Raw genomic sequence first — 18,123 nt, forward strand, 5'->3', positions numbered from 1 at the left:
CCTTGCTACCTATGGTAAAATGTCAACTTTGGAGGTGATGTGTTCCACACACATTTGGCGAGTGTCAAAAATAACCTTCTGCACTCACTTGATCATGTTGTCAGACTGGCTGTGAGCCTGAGACAGTCTTAGTTTTGTGTCACATGACACTCTGCCGTCTCTGAACTATCACATCCATCAATGCACATTAGACACATCTGTGATACCATCCATCATGTTGTCTCACTCAAGTGGTAGTGAATTGCAGTCAGTGTGACACTGCATAAATGCAGAACCCTAAAAATTACGCACTGTTCTTGAAATGAAAATGTCACAATTTTAAGTGTTAAAAACAGTCTTCACTCTCACTTCTGCCAGTAGAGTTCGGTGTGCTGTAGAGTGCTGCCATCTACCATGCAGTCATAAAAAATGCATGAGTATTTTAAAACAAAATGCATAAATGTGAGTCCAGTTCTGAGAATAAAACCTGGTGGCGTTATAACTTTAATGCATCTCTTATTTTATAAAGAACTGCAAAACAAGTAAATAAATACAATAAAATTGATTGTTTGTTATGATCAGAATATTTAAATGTGTGAACAGGAAAGTACCAATACTAAATACAGTAGGCACAATTGATGAAATAATTTTAAAAGAAACGAAATTCTAGGATGGAATGTAACAATATTATAGAAAGGATAGTTGCTGCTCACAATATAGCAGAGATGCTGAGTCGCAGATGGGCACAACAACAAGAATGCCAGAAATTTGGCCAAGAAGGCCTTCGTCAGAGATAGGAAACAAACACACACACACACACACACACACACACACACACACACACACACACACACGCATGACTGCAGTCTATAAACATTCTCAAGTATTCACAGGCTCTGATCACTTCCTAGTTACTTTAAATTTTTCAGTATGGGCAAGTTGGAGAGAATAAATGAATGTAAAGAAAATACAAAGTCAAATTCTGAGATCTAACACTCATTTTCTACAGGAAGAAAGCATAGCGAAATTATATCAACAGAGACTCCTACACAAACTGCAAATGGAAGACAGTACTGAAGAAGAACAAGAAAAATTCAAATCAGTAATGTTGAAAATGGCTAATGAAGTACTGGGGAAAAGTGAAGTATCAAACCAGAAAAGGGGGTCCCAATAATGGAATGCAGAAATAGCCAACAAAATGACAGAAAAACAAAATTATTATTCTCCTCCTCCTCCTGCTTCTTGCCTGTTCCGTCTTCACTTTTCACTGCCACCTTATTCTAGCTCTTCTTCCTCTTGGCTGGTACAGAATGGCCAGGTGTGCGATTCTCTTGACACTCATCTTTGTAGCTAATGTTTTCATAAACTTTTATTTTGTTCAATCTTTTCATTAATATTATAAATATCTAGGCAATTTTTAACATCTTCATTTCTTATACAGTCTTCCCTGGCAACATCTCTCAGTTTTCTAAGAAATCTCATTACTGTTTGCAGTTTGCTTTTTTCTTTTAAGGAATGAATGACTCGCTCCCATACAACGATACAGGTGTAACAATGGGTTTACAAAATATTAATTTAGTTTTCCTGCTGTATTTTGTTCTGTAATGGGGAGAGGGGGAGAGAGGGGGGTGGGAGAGGGGGGAGAACCAGAGTTCCAAGCCCTAATAGAAAGCACTGAAGCTCAAATAATTTTAGGCACAAAAAGCTGGCTAAAGCCGGAAATAAGTTCAGCTGAAATTTTTTCAAACGGTCTAACAGTGTTCAGAAATGATAGATTAAATACAGTTGGTGGTGGAGTATTTATTGCTGTCAGAAGTTGTTTGCCTTGTAGTGGAATTGAAGTAGATAGTTCCTGTGAAATAGTATGGGTAGAGGTTGTACATGACAATTGGACTAAACTATCAATAGGACCGTTTCACCGACCCCCAACTCAGGAGATATAGTTGCTGAACGGTTCAAAGGAAACTTGACTCATTTCAAATAGGTACCCACTCATTCAACTATAATCGGTGACGACATCAATCTATCCTCAATATGCTGAAAAAATTATATGTTTAAAGCCGGCATCAGGCACAAAACATCATCCAAAATTGTACTGAATGCTTTCTCAGAAAATTATTTTGAACAATTAGTTCACGAGCCTACTCTAAGCGTAAATGGTTGCGAAAGCATACTTGACCTTTTAGTAACAAATAACCCTGGACAAATAGTGAGTGTTGTGACGAATACAGGGATTAGCGACCAAAAGGCAGTTGCTGCTAGGCTGAATACTGTAACACCCACAACCATCAAAGAGAAATGCAAAGTACATCTATTTTAAAAAGCCGATAAAAATGCTCTTAACGCCTTTTTAAGAGACAGTCTCCACTCCTTCCAATCTGATCATATAAGCGTAGAAAAGATGCAGAATGATTTCAAAGAGATAGTATTGATGGCAACTGAGAGATATGTAACATATAAATTAATAAGTGGTGGTACTGATCCCCTATGGTACACAAAACATGTCAGATCACTGTTGCAGAAGCAACGAAAAAAGTGTGCCAATTTTAAAAGAATGGAAAACCATGGAAATTGGCAATGTTTGCAGAAGTTTGAAATGCAAGATGCTTTTAATAATATCCACAACGAAACTCTGTCTCAGAATCTGGCAAAAAACCCAAAGAGATTCTGGTCAAATGTAAAGCACAACAGTGGCAAGACGAAATCAATACCTTCACTGCGCGATAACAAAGATGAAGTCACTGATGACAGGGCCACCAAAGCAGAGTTTTCTGAAACTCCTTCTCCAAAGAAGAAAAAGTAAATAGTCCTGAATTACAATGAAGAACAACTGCGAAGATGAGAAAAACAGAAGTAGATATCCTCAGTGTATCAAAGCACCTTAAATCACTTAATAAAGGCAAGGCTTCCCGTCCAGATGGTATACCAGACAGTTTCCCTTCAGAGTATGCAGATGCAATAGCTCCATATTTAGCAATTATATACAACTGCTTGCTCACAGGAAGTTCCATACCTAAAGACTGGAAAGTCACTCAAGTCACACCAATACCCAAAAAGGGAAATAGGAGTAATCCGCTGAATTACAGGCCCATCTCAGTAATGTCGATTTGCAGTAGGAACATATACTGTATTCTAACATTATGAAGTACCTCGAAGAAAACGGTTTACTGACATATAGTCAGCATGGATTCACAAAATATTGTTCTTGTGGAGCACAACTAGCTCATTATACTCATGAGGTATTGAGTGCCATCGACAGGGATGTCAAATTGACTCCATATTTTTAGATTTTAGAAGGCTTTCAACACTGTTCCTCACAAGCATCTTCTAACCAAACTGTGTGCCTGTGGAATATCGCTTCAGTTGTACCACTGGATTCGTGATTTCCTGTCAGAAAGGTCACAGTTCGTAGTAATAGACGGAAAGTCATCAAGTAAACCAGAAGTAATATCTGGCGTTCCCCAAGGAAGTGTTATAGGCCCTCTATTGTTCCTGATCTACATTAACAACATAGGAGACAATCTGAGTAGCCCTCTTAGATTATTTGCAGATGATGTTGTCATTTACCGTCTAGTAAAGTCAACAGATGAGCAAAATGAATTGCAAAGTGATTTAGGTAAGATATCTGTGTGGTGCGAAAAGTGGCAATTGATCCTGAATAAAGAAAAGTGTGAAGTTACTCACATGAGTACTAACAGAAATGCGCTAAATTTAGATTATGAGATAAGTTACATAAATATGGAGGATGTAAATTCAACTAAATACTTAGGGATTACAATTACAAATAACCTAAGTTGGAACCATCACATAGATAATGTAATGGGCAAAGCAAACCAAAGACTGTGATTCATTGGCAGAACACTTAGAAGGTGCAACAGATCTACTAAAGAGACTGCTTACACTACTCTTGTCCACCCTATTCTGGAGTACTGCTGTGCGGTGTGGGATCCGTATCAGGTGGGACTGACAGATGATATTCAAAAAGTTCAAAGAAGGGTGGCTCATTTTGTATTATCGCGAAATAGGGGAGGTAGTGCCACAGACATGGTACATCAATTGGAGTGTAAGCTCATTTTGTATTATTGCAAAATAGGGAACGTAGTGCCACAGACATGGTACGACAATTGGAGTGGCAATCACTAAAACAAAGGCGTTTTTCGTTGCGACAGGTTCTTCTTATGAAGTTTCAATCATCAGTTTTCTTCTCCGATTGCGCAAACATTCTGCTGGCACCCACCTACATAGGGAGAAATGATCATCATGACACAATAAGGGAAACCAGGGCTCACACAGAAAAATTTAAGTGCTCGTTTTTTCATTGCACCGTTCGAGAGTAGAATGGTAGAGAGACAGCTTGAAGGTGGTTCATTGAACCTTCTGCCAGGCACTTAATTGTGAATAGCAGAGTAATCACGTAGATGTAGATGTGGTTCATGAACTGGGACATGGCTACAGGAACCCACACCATGAACCCAATAAGTGTTTTACTTTTTTCCAAAAAAATTATATTGCACAAGTTATTCATATTTAAAATTTTGTCAATATAGGATTAACGAGCCAACCAGCTGTGTTTTAGAATGTTCCAGTCTTTAAATTATTTCCAAAATTCAGTACCAACAGCTCTATAGGACTGATTTATCTGTTTCCAGAACTGCAAATTTTCACTAAATTAACTTGCAAGTTTGTTAATTACAGTAGAACCTCACAAATATGACTTTGGATGGACCAAGTCCCCACTTAGTCCAACCATCCCACTTTCTGTGTTTGTTTACCTACCCAGGTCGCTGCTACAATCAGGACTACACTTGTTGATGGCTCATCATCTGCGATACATATATGTAGACAGCTGACCGTTGCTAGGTACGATAGTTTGATCACTTTCAGAAAGAAATAGCTTGTTTCTAACTATCAATAAGTGTTACTGTACACACATTTTTTTGATAAATTAGTGACAATGTTGTTCTTACATAGTAATATGTGTAAAAGTAAATAGTGGCATCAAATAAAAGTGAAACAAGTGGTTCTGGTTCTTTTTTTTTTTTTTTTTTTTTACAAGTGGGCGTTGAGCCCAGTGACATAAATGAGTGGATCAGTACAGCTGACGTTGACTACACAACAAAAGCAGAAGTAAGCGATGACTAACTTATTGTCACTGCAACTCGAACAACCAATGATAATGGGAAAGATGATAACAACAAAGACAATTAACCTACAGTTCGAGTATCCCAAATGTATACTAAAAATGCATTTGATGCAGCTTTTTAATGCATTGAGCAAAGCTCTAGGTCTAACCCAAGAACATTTTGTATATTAGAAAATGGCCGAACATAGCTGAAAAATTAAAATTGTCTGCTAAGCAAAAGGATATTACAAGACTTTTTTGTCCTGCTTAAGACAAGAAGTTTTTTTGTTTTTGTGATTTCTCTCGTTTTAAATAGTTTAGGTACAAATCAATTGTGTGTCAATGCAGTACTGTAATAAGGTATACAGACATTAAACTTTCACCACAATAATACTATGTTATTTATTGTACAATAAAGATGTATTTTGGAGTACATGCACTATGTGACATTGCACTTTCATGTAAGATCATTTAGTGTTGAATGTTTTCTTCTTGTTTTGTTGCTATTTTAGCATGGAAAAATATTTCAAGACAGTATTTACAGTTGAATATTACAGTTGTGCTGCACTGTATTGTGATGTTATGGGTCAATAGAAGTGTTCATCTAATAATCTGACTATTTGCATTCCAACCAGCTCCCGTCCCATAGGGAATAGATTAGTGAGGTTCTACTGTTTCTAATTAGAAAAAATTCACTTTCTTGAAACTTTCAGACGTGCTTTGGAAATCACTGTCTACGTTAAAATCGCAGTCACAGTAATTCCTGTTATTTATGCCATTTTCTAGTTATAGTGGTTTTAGTTAAACAAACTTATCTCACTACCTACTGTATCTTTACTCCATTTAATTTTTCTGATTTTTATATTACTATTCTACACAATAAAATCTTCTCAGTAGATCAGCTGAGTACATGTTGGAAGAGTTTGTGTCTTTACTGACGTGTCTCTTGAATAGCGCTAAGGAATTTTCCAATGGCACTTGGGTGGAAAGTAATGTGACATCAAAGCTGATTAGTAGGTCCTTCTCATCCAAACCTAATCCACGGAGTATCTTCACAACTTCTGTTGCGTTCTTGACACGGTGTGTACAGTGACCCACGAGAGAATCGAACAGCTGTGCCAGATGTTTGGCTATCCTGTATGTCAGCAAGTTTATGATGTTCAATAAAGGCTGCAGTGGAACTCTCTCCTTATGTATTTTTGGGAGGCCACATAGACATGGTGGTGCCAGTGCCCTGGGGTATAGCCTTTCGTGGTGTTCCTATTCAGTCCTGAGCTATCGCGTACATCAAATGTCTTACATGTCACAGATGTTGTCGTACCCTTCTCCCCTTGTTTCTATGCTGGATCTTCTGTCATTAATCTCCTGGGTTTGGTAGCACTGTCCCACTGACTATTTGCTCCTGACACCACTATGTCCATATCATCATGTAAGGCCACTAGTGCTCTCTGTTCTGTTGTCAATATGTTGCTCTCCAGCATTCGTCTCTTTTACAGGACCTCCTCACTTCTTAAGCTGCCTCAGGCAGGAGCCCATGTAGGGCATGCTCTATGCTGCTGATGAAGCCATGTTTCAGAAACATTCTTGGAACTGCTGCAAAGTTGAAGTCTTTCAACAGCATGGAACTTGTTGGCTCATTCAGGTCTCTCAGTCATGTTGTTATTGATCTTTTGTCTTCCTGCTGTAGAGCTCTCAGAAGTCAGAGAAACATGTCACATACTTTCTTAGTGGCTTTCTTCCAGCAGAGTTCACTGACTGTGCAAGTGTTGCCATACATCCACTTCCAGCTATGTCTGGGAGACTGGAAGTCAGGCCCACATGGTGAGTTAGCAAAGTACTTGCATTCTTGTCAAGTTCCAGTCTGGTAACAAGGATGTGCTCCTGCACCAAGCCCAAACTAGCCAGTCGTGATATGTGTCTCATCCTGGTCTGTCACATGACAGAGAAAACCTACAGGAGTTCCTACATCATCTCAGTGGCATTCATAACAACATCAAGTTCACCACTGAGACATAGGAGAATGGAAGTCTATCCTCCTTAGAAATTTTGATCACGAGAAGTTTCAACAGCATGCAGGGACACACTGCTTCTACATTAATGCTTGGACTTGCCAACCAGTGCAACTCAACTCATTACTAACTACCGAAGTAATAGAGTGAGGCGCCTCTGCTACAAGAATGCAGGAAACTTTCTGCAAAAATGGTTACAACAAAATGCAAATTACATGGGACCTAAAGGTAGATAGGAGGAGGGAGGACAAACCAGATAAAGAAGAAGCCAAATGTGTAGTTTCCATGCTGTATGTAATGTCTCTGACAGCAAAGATCACAAAAATAATGGAGAAACATAATATAATGACTGTTATTCATGCAACAAGAAAAACTGAGGACATGCTTGGCCTGAACAAAGACACGCTAGGATCACGGACACCAGGCATTAACAATATTGAGTGCGAATATGGGATGCAATAAATCAGGCAGACACAGCAATACCTTTCACAGCACCATGCAGAACACATCAGCAATACCTGACTGCGGCAAACAGACTAGTCCAGGGTAACAGAGCATGTCATCAATGAGGAAAACAACTTCAGTTTCTAATGAACGATGAGGTTGTGCTGTGTCAACAGGTTCTAGGACTTGATTGTCAAAGAGGTGGTAAAAACACATCTGTACAACAACCTAATAAATTGTGATAGCAGCGCATCGTTGGATTCCACAGTTACAAAAATTGACAGATGCCACACATGCCGGGACTCAATGCTGACACCAGGGCCGCACTGCATTCCTCCACCACCAGTTCGGAACCTGCTTCCAGAGGCCTGTTACTCGCCCACCCACAGATGAGGTCAGTGGTCAAGCAGCTATGTAGATTAGCGGAACATTTTGCCTGTAGTTGATGGGTACAAGACTCATTGAAACATTGTGAAAAGACTATGCCACCACTTAGAAGATCATTAGAGAAGATTTTATCATTGGAATGTGTCAAGAAAACCTGCAATCACAACTACCTAACATGTAATAAGCTTATAGTTCAGTAAATAGTCATTCTGGACATTATGCGCACCTATAACTAGGTGTGGCACACAAAGCCGCAGGCAATCAGTCATTCAGTGTCCGGTAGAGAGAAGGTAACAACATGTTACCAGTCAGGCCTCAGTACTGAAATCATTAACAACCTATATGTGTCAATATATAATTTTCAGTCTGTGCCCAGTTACTGACATGTAAACCACTATGTAAATCTGCACATAAAGGATATGTTCTCCTTAGTCAGTTAGCACCAACTGTTACAATATGAAGCTATCAGTTATTTAGTCATCTGTGAACTTTGTTACTATTTCTTTATTAGTTTAATTTACTGACCTGAATTTTGAGACTCCTGCATGTTAGAAATCTGATCACCATTAAGTGAACATTTTTTGTTGGTAAACATGAAGAAACTGAAAATTATTTGCTGCAGTGTTGGGTAACTTCTTAAAAAAAGAAGGCTATCAAGCCCACTAACAACAGAAAGATGATTCACAAAGACAGGCTGTGAGACTTCCAAAATGGTGTTCTAGGCCCTTCAAAGCACCCTATGTTTCGTGCCCCGGGATTCTGGAAAGTGATCATAAGACTGACGGCCGAAAACGTACCATGGGTGGCACTGAAGCGGGTAGGAGTACTATCATTGAGGAGACAGGTCCAGATCACAAATAAGCTTTTTCCACTAATTTGCCAAGTACTGACTAGCAAATGAACACACACACTACTGATACTATGGACAAACAGCGTTATTATGTACTGTTGAATAAGTTTCAAACAACTGCTTTCAACAACAGGTCCATTGGCCTAAATGTGGAAAAATACTTCAGATCCTGAGTATATTGGCAAGAGACAAGGACTAGTCACCATAATGTTATTACAAGGGCAATGGTTACCAAACTTCATTAACAAAACTAAGAGATTATTTGTATTTTATGGAACTGCCAGTCAGTCACTAATAACTTATTCAAAACACAAACAGAGCACTTGGTTCAAATCTAACGAATGCAAGAGAGTTGTAGCTGAAACATATCATAGGTTACATACAAGTACTAGGTACCTCTCTGGACTTATGTGAATTCAAGGAACTGCTCCAAACCTTCAATTGTACCTCTTGTGGATCAATGCAGTGAGGCAACTGAAGACAGTGTACTCATACTAGAAAGTCCAATATGGTTGACATCAGTGTGAGAACATTAAAATTATGTCAAATGAAGACACTGATGAAACGTGTGTAGTAAAAATAGTGGCAAATTTGAAAGTATGACATCTACATAGACTTTGATGATTAACTTACACTAAGCACAGACCTCAGATTACATTAGCTATGTATAAATCTGTTACGAATCACTTTTATGTGTTTATATTTATTGGCCTTTGCCAAATCATAATCAATTCATCACATTCTAACCTAACCTAGGCCTAGGGTTTCTTTACAGCTCAATGTGTAATCACAACCAAAGCTCCAGGGAGGGTGGGAGGAGGTAGCTATCATATCCTAGCTGATAATTACGACATTAAATGTGGATGGTGCTTATTTCACTCACTGCAATTTAATCTGTGCTATCAGATCTCAACCTAACCACATAACCTAGGAAATCATGACATTCAAAAAAACATAATTGTGAATATAAACATGTTGACATAAATCAATAATAGCCATCAATTAATCTTGCTGTCTCCACAAGGAAAACAAAGTAATCAATCTGTATCCTCTGCAGAAAGAAATCATTACATTCAGTGATTCTCACTGGTTGTCCTATGCTATCACTTCACTGGCTACAGCCAATGATAAATTGCCAACAGCAGCATGCAATGGAAAACTTGTAGATTCGTAAGTGCACTTTAACTAGTGTAATTTCTTAACAGGAAATCAAAAGTGAACATTTGAATTAAGTGATGAAAAGTGATATGGTAAATATAATTGAAATCATTGGCATGTAAAAGGAGATGGATAACTAACAGAACCAGTATCATTAATTTATTTGTCCAAGCATCATTTTACAATGGTGTAGGATGTCAACTTAATATAGACGGTATATGAATGCAAACATTTGCTTAATGAGGAGACGGAAAAAGTTCACCACAAGAAGGTATTATTGTTACACGACTAAGGAAATGCACAACAACTTGCACTGAATTTGCAATTGGTGTAATGAGCGACATGTCCCTTATAAATGTGGATAAATGGAAAATAATGCCCATAACAAGAAAGAGCTGGAATATATGTGATAATAAGATTAGTGGTAAACTAGCAAAGCCCATCACGGAACTTCAGTGTGTAATGGTAATTCTAAGAAACAAAATACAATGAGACAAACACACAAAATCGGTTGTAAGAATGGTGAATAGAAGGTTTAGATAAACAAAGAACACAGACTACAGCTATTAGGAGGGCGCATCATACATCATCTACAGGGTGAAGTGGAATTAGAGCACTCGGGCTTTGCAGCGTGACTCCTCACATGCCAGCGATAAAAGAAGAGTCTCTCTCAAAATTTCGTCTAGCGAGTATATCCAGCAGAAAAAGGACTTTAAAGAGTGACAATCTGGCAACAATGTAACCACACGTATGGTAACTACCTCTGTCTGTACAGATTAGTTGTGCTGTACAGTTGGTGCATGGATATAGTTTTGGGTCAGTATGCAGGAGGTCAATGGTTCGATCCTGGGTTGAGGCATATGTTTTTTTATTTGGTAGGCTAAATGTAGTCCAGGTGGTATGGTATCTGGCATCTTAATCGTCAACAGCGATTGCAGCAGGTCCCCTAGAAAACATTTGCCCATACATGCTACAATTGTAGAAATGGAAGAATGGTCAGCTTTGAAAGAAGACCTTTTCAAGTCACGGGCGTGAATTTATTTGCACCACTCCATCTACTAGATGTGAAACCTGTTTTCCTTGTACCCTCCTCAAATGATCCCATAGATTAGTACCAACTTTTATTTTTGCCTCATTCAGGTCCATTACATTTCATTAGGGCCTTATGTTACCAGTAGGGCTAGCAACGTGCAACTGGTACTAATTGTATGTCTTATCACCATGGTCTCACTAATTATGTCTTTCAACACTGAGTCTGGTAACCACATGCTGTTTAGTATGTAGCTCAATGCATCATCATCATCATCATCATCATCATCATCATCATCATCCTATCGATGGGACTATGGGACTGTGGAAACATCACGTCTGTTGTTATTAGAGAAACAGTGTAATCAGAAACCGAACATTTTACAATTAGCGGTGTTGGGACAATCATGCAGAACAATATCTGTCAGAGGGGTAATGAATGTTAGGTGGAACTGCATGCAGGACTGATTGTGTGTTTATACTGTATGCACTGTCCACCGGACAGGGACAAGTTGCGAGCTCAGTAACGCGCTCATGACAGACTCCAATGAACTTGCATACACATATTGAATTTTCTCATTGTAAACCTATAAACCAGTGTGGTCCATGTATAGCATACACAAATAATGAATACGTGGATATGCTTCTGGTCTTTGGCACATCTGATAATCAGGCTGGTGTCACCACTCGTGAATATGCTGCTAGATATCCTTGCCGACACCATCTACATAACAATGCGTTTCGCCATCTGGAGCTGCACTTTTGGGAGTCACGTTCTCTCCTTCCACCTTTGTGTGAAACAGGTTGTCCACGGACTTGCCGTACTCCAGCTACTGAGGAAGCTATTCTGGAGGTCATACATTAGGAACCTCAGCGAAGTATACATAGCATACCAAGGTAGCTGCGTGTCTCGCAGCTCAAGGTTGTTCAAATGCTCCACAAGCATGGGCTGCATCCCTATCAATGCTTTCTCGCAACACTTCCCTCCTGCGAATCGCCATCAGCGGATGCAATTCTGTGAATGGTTCCAACAACAACAGGAAACCAATGATGACTTTGTTAACACCGTAATATGGTCAGATGAAGCAGTATTCACTCGTGATGGTGTCTTCAATTAGCACAATGCACTCTATTGTTCTGAGGTTAATCCGCAGGTCCCCCATGACTGTGGATATCAAGTTCGCTTCATATCAACGTCTGGGCCAGCATATTGGGTGATAGGTGTTTGGGTCATTACATGTTGCCTGACTGGTCGACTGCGCAAAGGTACCACGCATTCTTCTCAAACTATCTGCCTGATGAGCTGGAAGATGTTCCACTAGATGTTAGGCAGAGGATATGATTCCAAGCTGATGGTGCACCTCCACATTCTGGAATTGTGTGACAGTATTTGGACAGAACATTTCTAATGAAATGGCTAGGACATGCAGGTCCAGTTGTATGGCCATTACATTCACCTGACCTAAATCCCCTGGATATCTTCCAGTGGGGACACCTGAAGGAGCAGATGGCCTCTACTCCACCGATAAATGTGGAAGAATTGGTAGTGTGTGTTCATGTTGCTCTAGTTACTGTGGATGCAGATTTCTTTTTTTCATGGTTTGTTGTTGTTGTCTTCAGTCCTGAGACTGGTTTGATGCAGCTCTTCATGCTACTCTATCCTGTGCAAGCTTCTTCCTCTCCCAGTACCTACTGCAGCCTACATCTTTCTGAATCTGCTTAGTGTATTCATCTCTTGGTCTCCCCCCCACGATTTTTACCCTCCATGCTGCCCTCCAATACTAAATTGGTGATCCCTCGATGTCTCAGAACATGTCCTACCAACCAATCCTTTCTTCTAGTCAAGTTGTTGCCACAAGCTCCTCTTCTCCCCAATTCTATTCAATACCTCCTCATTAGTTGTGTGATCTACCCATCTAATCTTCAGCATTCTTCTGTAGCACCACATTTCAAAAAATTCTATTCTCTTCTTGTCTAAGCTATTTATCGTCCATGTTTCACTTCCATACATGGCTACACTCCATACAAATACTTTCAGAAACGACTTCCTGACATTTAAAACTATACTCAATGTTAACAAATTTTTCCTTCTTGATAAACACTTCCCTTGGCATTCCCAGTCTACATTTTATATCCTCTCTACTTCGACCATCATCAGTTATTTTGCTCCCCAAATAGCAAAACTCCTTTACTACTTTAAGTGTCTCATTTCCTAATCTAATTCCCTCAGCATCACCCGACTCAATTCGACTACATTCCATTATCCTCGTTTTGCTTTTGTTGATGTTTATCTTATACCCTTCTTTCAAGACACTGTCCATTCCGTTCAACTGCTCTTCCAAGTCCTTTGCTGTCTCTGACAGAATTGCAATGTCATCGGTGAACCTCAAAGTTTTTATTTCTTCTCCATGCATTTTAATACCTACTCCGAACTTTTCTTTTGTTTCCTTTATTGCTTGCTCAATATACAGATTGAATAACACCAGGGATAGGCTACAACCCTGTCTCACTCCCTTCCCAACCACTGCTTCCCTTTCATGTCCCTCGACTCTTATAACTGTCATCTGCTTTCTGTACAAATTGTAAATAGCCTTTCGCTGTCTGTATTTTACCCCTGCCACCGTCAGAATTTGAAAGAGTATTCCAATCAACATTGTCAAAAGCTTTCTGTAAGACTACAAATGCTAGAAAGGTAGGTTTGCCTTTCCATAATCTTTCTTCTAAGATAAGTCACAGGGTCAGTATTGCCTCACGTGTTCAAACATTTCTACGGAATCCAAATTGATCTGCCCTGAGGTCGGCTTCTATCAGTTTTTCCATTCGTCTGTAAAGAATTCACATTAGTATTTTGCAGCTGTGACTTATTAAACTGATAGTTCGGTAATTTTCACATCTGTCAACACCTGCTTTCTTTGGGATTGGTATTATTATATTCTTCTTGAAGTCTGAGGGTATTTTGACTGTCTCATACATCTTGCTCACCAGATGGTAGAGTTTTGTCAGGACTGGCTCTCCCAAGGTTGTCAGTAGTTTCGTGGTTAACATGCATTACATGAACAAAGCATGCATCAAAATACTTCATGTGGATTTCTCTATTCTGTAATCCAGATTATCTGAATAAATCTTGCAGTGTTAGTTTTTATAATGAACAATGCGTTAAGTATGTCATAATAGTAGACTTCAGACTATATTAAAAATCAATCTGCTACTACAACTTTTATTTTATATTTGTATTTGTTGGCTTCAAATCATAACCAAACTGTCTCATTTCAACCTAACCTAGACCTCAGGCTATCCTACAAATCAGTTTGCAATCACAGCAAAAAGGGTAGTAAGTAATAACCACAAAAACAAGCGAAGTAATTGCAACTGCTACACTATGTACTTTCCTTGATTTTCGTCAATAATGCTAAATAAACTAAATAATAACAGCCAATTTTCTTTATTACTTCTGATTTGTGAATAGTGCTCTGCAAACAAATATTATGTTGCAGTCAGAATCAAGCTTCGTGTAGGCCTAATGCTGGAGTTGAAACTGCCTCTTTAATTCATTACTGAGCTCCCCCTATGTATTGAAAATGATGACCACAGCATATAACGGGTCTTGGGAGTTTTTCTTTGCAATTACAGCACATAAATCTGTTATTCATAAATTCCAACTTTGAATTGAAATATTTGTTTGTTCAGGACCTATAACCTTATGACAGCACTGTATGAGAATAACTTGTGAGTCTTACTGATATATTCTGATTCTTTTGCGTGTACAGCTGTGTTTTCTCAGTTACATTGACCACCTAATAAAGCTATGACAAAGACAAAAATAGGTGCCTACGTTAATCTGCGAAGTACGATGCTAACATAATCAGACGTCAACGAAAAAAATATTGAAAAAGATATCTATAAAACAGCTAAATTGCAGTTTCAACACATCCAACAACATTACAATACATCAAATTACAAAACTTCACTATATAGTTATTATGCTTTCATCCTCACATCTTTTTCCGGTATTTGTTGACATTCGTCATTGGGTACTGATCTTGAGAGTTGACGAGATGAAGCTGTTTCTTCTGTCGTAGAATTTCTTTTGGCTTCTGCAGCAAAAACACTACCTTCAGAATCACTTCTCGGGATAACATCATCTTCCTTGGTAGATTTGATTTTCCTGTTCCAAACGAGGATACGATATTGCTATGAAATTATAATCAGCTTGCCAAAATTCGATGTGGAATATTATACACGGTGGGGAATGACACCAGCAATGACATACAGGTTATAAAGTTGATACATTTCCGACAAAACAATTTCATGACAATTGCTATTTTTACCTCGATTGTCGACTGGGTGTTAAGTCTTCAGCGTCGTAAAATTCTTCAGAATCACTACTAACAGACATTCTATAATTACTTTATTAACACTCATATGATACACTCAACCATTCCAAAAATGTCATAACACACGCGAAACATATACACTGTCTACTGTCTGAGCAAGGAAATTCTGCAGTTATCTTTGGAACAGTGTGACTGACCAATAGGGAAGAATCTTTATTCTCTTATTTAAGTAGGATTGGCCAATGTCGATATAGCCTCAAACCCAAGGTTTCTATGGTACAAAAGTAAGATGGAGGATCTTGCAGTTGAAGTATGCGGCGAGAATGGGGCCTATTATAAGGTTTGTACTGTATAAAGTATGTCGTTTGTAGGGAGAAGCACCATTGCAGGTCATTCAGTTAAATTTCAAATATGTTCCCAAAAAATATTTTACCGGTATGTCTTTTACTTTCGGAGAATATTCGTTTTAAGAGTGGTACGAGAACGCGGCTAGGACGCCATGTCCCATTTGACAGGGCGTGATTTTACACGCGCGTGTCTTATAGGGAATAATTTAAGCATTATGAAATGCTAATGCACCTTAAAGTCATGGTAAATAAGGTCAGTTTTATCCAAGAGACGTATATTGGTTTGTGTGTGGTATGTAGTTCAGACGTGCGCTTACTTCAGCATTTGCTGTTTCTTCTAACCTAACAAGTTAGTCTTGGTGAAGTACTGGTTATAAGCTATTTTACGGTGTCAAGAACGTGCCTCTTACTGTCATCTTCAGAAATGAATCAGCTCTGAATTGCACGAATAATCCCATGACCCGGAAAACAGCTCGCAAGCGATATTAGCAGGACGCGTGTTCGTTAAGTAGACTACTGGAAACTAAACTTTTGTCACTTTTCTGTTTCAGGCCTTCGTTACAGACATTTTCGATGAGGAAGTATCCGTTGCGTTCGAGAAAGAGTGAGTATAATTCTACATATGTGAAGGTAGCTTTATACTTGATAACAACACAAGCGAATACCTGTGTTTGGATTCTGTGACTGGGCACAAATTGTAGTGGTTATGCTAGGGCTAGCAGTTGGGATCAATATTAATTGCATTAATTACGTAATAGGAATCAAAATTAAAATTTGTGACATGTAAGTATTTTTTTTATTTTTGTGTTGGCAGTGAAACTGTTTTGTGTTAAGCGGAAAAAAGGTAGATCTATAACAGTACCCCTGTTACAGTTAGTACGTGGAAGTCTTACCTTGTTTACATTTAGACTTTGTGTTGTGTTTATTATTATTATTATTATTATTATTATTATTATTATTATTATTATTGCCTTGTTGACTGAGTTAATGTGTACCTTCGTCATGGTGTATAATAGTTATGCAGGTTCACTTTGATTCATAAGTGGAATAATTAAGATAATTTTTTTTCTTTGTTATGCCTTACAGGGAATCCTTTTCGACTTTTGTAAATAACTGAATTAACTGGGTGTTTTATATTTTGAGTGTAGTTACTGTGTTTTTGTGTGTGTGTGTGTGTGTGTGTGTGTGTGTGTGTGTGTGTGTGTGTGTGTGTGTGTGTGTGTGGGGAGGGGGGGGGGGGCAGGGTAGTGCACTGTGGTTGCTTGCTTTTCTCAGTCCCTGCCAATGGAGTTGTCGTGGTGTCTCTTGCATGATGAAGTTATTTCTGCATTGCGTGGCTGTTTATCTTATGACAGAGGACTTTGTCAATGTATTTTCAAGCTGTAAATGAGCTTTGTTATGTAGAAGTGTACTGTATAATCATGTGCACAGGAAAATCAAAGGATTACTTACTGGCTCTTGACTGAAGGAAGCTAATCCAATTGAAGACATTAACAACTGTGAGACAGCATTTTATTCTTCCTAGCTTAGCCACCATCTACTTTTTTGCTCTGTGGTTCTATATACTGCTCATACAGATGCGCAGTGTCTGGTGACAACTTCCTTATCCCATAATCATTGCCTTGAAACAGCTAAACATTACCATTTGGTATCTCTTTTTATATACTATATAGATTAACAAAATGTTGCAGCTGCAGGTTGAGAGAGGTGCACAGTTACTGAAGATGTCATTTGATAGTGTTGTAACAAGCTGGACATTGACTTAGCTGGTAACTAATGTTGTTTTGCTCAGTGTAAGTCAGTCTTACTTCTCAGTGTAATTTTATCAGTTCCAGCATTTGCTAGAGAATCTATCAGTTGTACCCCATATTAAAGCAATTGGACCTTGTGCCTATGCTTGTTTTCAAACTTGTATAGATTGTTTGTATTAGAAGCTAAATAGTGTGTGTGTGTGTGTGTGTGTGTGTGTGTGTGTTAAATTTGTAGGAAGAAACATTTAAAAGTATTCATTTATTTTACTGGTAGTAAGTTGTGGTAATTGTCTTTTTTGCAGAACACCCCAAAGATTTTGAATTGAGTGATTACTAGCTTTTATTGTTTATTGATAACAAAAATATATTACAGTTGGCAGCCAGAATCAAAATTTCCATTCTCGCAAGTACGGCTTCCACCTGATGACTCCACAAGCAAATCAGATTTCACTGAAAACCAGGAAATTGAAGTATTTTCGAGGGCCAATGATCAGGAAGCGTGTGGTTGGTGGAAAGCAATTATAAAGGTAAGTCAGCTATACTTCTTGCAAAACAAGTGTAAACAGTTAAGAAAATATGTTTCCCTGTCCCACTCCCTATTGAACAGTGTTAACGTTCTGCATTGTGAAAACTAAGCAGCAGTTCCCTTTTAAGAAACAAATATGTCAAGTTTTCAACAAGTATTGACTTTCCTACAATTCTTACATAAGTTG

The 18,123-nt window shown here is 38.6% G+C and overlaps 2 protein-coding genes across 3 annotated transcripts in view; one reads left to right on the top strand and one right to left on the bottom strand.

The window, feature by feature from the left end:
• Positions 1–15,508, bottom strand: part of LOC126268143 (WD repeat-containing protein 44) — a 160,683-nt gene extending 145,175 nt beyond the window's left edge. The window contains exons 1-2 of one of the 2 annotated variants that reach the window (XM_049973677.1): positions 15,307–15,508; positions 14,975–15,143 (exon numbers count right to left, since the gene is read on the bottom strand). In XM_049973677.1, coding sequence (XP_049829634.1) covers positions 14,975–15,143; positions 15,307–15,374 — 237 coding nt within the window. In that variant the 5' untranslated portion in view covers positions 15,375–15,508. The remainder of the gene's footprint in view (positions 1–14,974; positions 15,144–15,306) is intronic. The other variant, XM_049973685.1, reaches the window with a different exon arrangement.
• A 24-nt stretch (positions 15,509–15,532) lies between these two features.
• The window catches only part of LOC126268153 (synaptic functional regulator FMR1), a gene marked incomplete in the record, with an annotated part of 168,304 nt that continues 165,713 nt past the window's right edge, over positions 15,533–18,123 (top strand). The window contains 3 exon segments of the mRNA XM_049973698.1: positions 15,533–15,652; positions 16,211–16,263; positions 17,784–17,937. Of these exon segments, the coding sequence (XP_049829655.1) occupies positions 15,602–15,652; positions 16,211–16,263; positions 17,784–17,937 (258 nt within the window).

This window comes from Schistocerca gregaria, chromosome 1 (assembly GCF_023897955.1).
Source record: "Schistocerca gregaria isolate iqSchGreg1 chromosome 1, iqSchGreg1.2, whole genome shotgun sequence".
NCBI lineage: Eukaryota > Metazoa > Arthropoda > Insecta > Orthoptera > Acrididae > Schistocerca > Schistocerca gregaria.